At 59.8% G+C, this 1,972-nt stretch overlaps 1 protein-coding gene across 1 annotated transcript in view; it reads left to right on the plus strand.

The window, feature by feature from the left end:
• BICRA (BRD4 interacting chromatin remodeling complex associated protein) overlaps positions 1–1,972 on the plus strand; it is a 39,035-nt gene that overhangs the window by 27,180 nt on the left and 9,883 nt on the right. The window contains 2 exon segments of the mRNA XM_026069687.1: positions 1,392–1,575; positions 1,887–1,942. Of these exon segments, the coding sequence (XP_025925472.1) occupies positions 1,392–1,575; positions 1,887–1,942 (240 nt within the window).

Here is a 1,972-nt window from a genome sequence, read left to right on the forward strand (position 1 = left end):
CTGCAATTCCCGGCCCAGGGTCCCGGCAAGCCCCCGACCCCCACCCAAACGCTTCACCTAGCCGCAGAGCAGCAGCGCAGCTTTCAGATGCTTCCGAGCCAATTCCAAACCCTCTCAGCAATTCCAAACCCCGCTCCTCAGCAGAAGCAAATACTGGACAGGTTCCCGCAGGTAAATAAGTGCCGGCGACGGCTGGGAGTTTTGTGCTCGGTTTAGGCTGGGAGCCGGGTGCCGGTGCCTTGCCACCGCGAGCAAAGGCGAGCCGAGGATCGGCGGCAAAACCAGAGCTGAAAAGCTGAGGATTGGCGGGATTAAATGCAAAAGCAGAGCTGAAAAGCCGAGGATCGGCRGGATTAAATGCAAAACCAGAGCTGAAAGCCGATCCGGTCCCTTGCGCGCCTKTGCTCACGGTCGAGGGCTGCTGCTCGGGAACTCGGCTACCTGCTCCTTCATTCGCACGGCCCAGGCGGTGTCGGTTGCATGGGGGTTTTGCCGTGTTTTGGTTGTTTCTAGATGGCAAGCACGCAGGGGGCCGGGGTTGCCTTGCCATGTCTATCGTGACAGTGCTGAGCACGCTCTCCGGCTTTAGAAAATACAATCACCTTGCTTAAATTAATCCTGCTGCGACGCATCTCTTCCTCTGGTGTGTTTTTGCTGTGGATCGCATCTCGATGTTACCTGTCTTTACGCAAACGTATATACATACGTTCACGTTTAGCGCTGGTAGAAGAATAGGCGTCTTCCATGAGTGCGATTTATACGATTGTTTATATGCAACTTGTATTTTAATTAACGTGGGTTGAAGAGAAGGCGTTTGTGATGACAGAAGCAAAGTCGGGCCCCGTTCGCTCGTGCACCCCGTCCCGCGAGGCCGGTGGTGCCCGAAGCCCRGGAGCGCCGGTGCTTCCAGCCTGGCTCTGCGGGGCTCCGGGTCTTCCCTGGACTCTTGGGGAACAGTCCRATTCCAGATAACAGCGACTCAGTGATTTAAGTGGATCAGGGGCTTTCTAATGAAGTACCTGAAAAAGCCAAACCTTTAAAATCAGCCTGCAAGTATTTATTTTTTACTTTTGGGGGGGAAAAAGGAAGAGGAATAGGGGGCGAAAAGGGCAACGCTCCAACCCGTTTTTCACTTAACAGCACATGAATTTCTGCTAAACACCCCTACGAGGGCCCGGCTGGCTCTAGGCACGGAGGGCGCGTTCCCGTGTCCCCGGCTCTGGGCCCAGGTGGCTCTGGAGGAGCTCGGTGCCGAGCCGGTGCCCAGCCGCTCCTCTGCAGGAACCGGCCACCGGCCCTTTCCCGCGCCGAGGGGACGCGTCGGGGCCGTTCGCGGACGACCCCGGGGCGGGTTTTTCACCTCCTGCTTTTTCTTTCTCCCTCCCTCGCAGGTGCCGCAGGGGATCATCCTGCAGCCGAAGCAGCAGACGGCCCCCGGCCAGGCCTCGCCGGCGCTGGGCCCCTTCGGCAGCCAGCCCTCCTCGGTGCTGCTCGGCGGCCCGGGGCAGCCCGCGGCGGCGGGGGGCACGCCAGCCCCCAGCCCTGCCGCCGCACCACCGCCACCGGCTCCCGCAGGTGGGACTCAGGGGGGCTCCCGGCTCGGGGGGTTATTTTGACTCCAGGAGGTGCCGTCCCCGTTCGCGGGGCTCCTCCGGGTGGTTCCCAGAGACGACGGTGCCTTGGCCCCAGCCAGTGCCGCTTGCTGAGGTTCGGGGAGGGAAAGGGTGCTGCCGCGAGGCTGCGGCCCCGCTGGGGGCTCCCGTGCTGGGGCGGTYTCGCCATGCAGCTCGTCTGCACTTGGGGCTTTTTTTTTTGGAAGGCTTAATCGAGGTTTTTGGGAGATCGTTGGGTGTATTTACTGCTTTTGCCCTTTCCCGCTGCTGTAGATTTATCTGTTGCATCCCGAAAGCGGATGAAAGATGCATTTCTACGCATCTCCTGTGTATTTTCACAAATTGAGCTAGAGGCCGGC

The sequence above is a fragment of the Apteryx rowi genome, unplaced genomic scaffold (genome assembly GCF_003343035.1).
Source record: "Apteryx rowi isolate R43461 unplaced genomic scaffold, aptRow1 scaffold_1061, whole genome shotgun sequence".
NCBI lineage: Eukaryota > Metazoa > Chordata > Aves > Apterygiformes > Apterygidae > Apteryx > Apteryx rowi.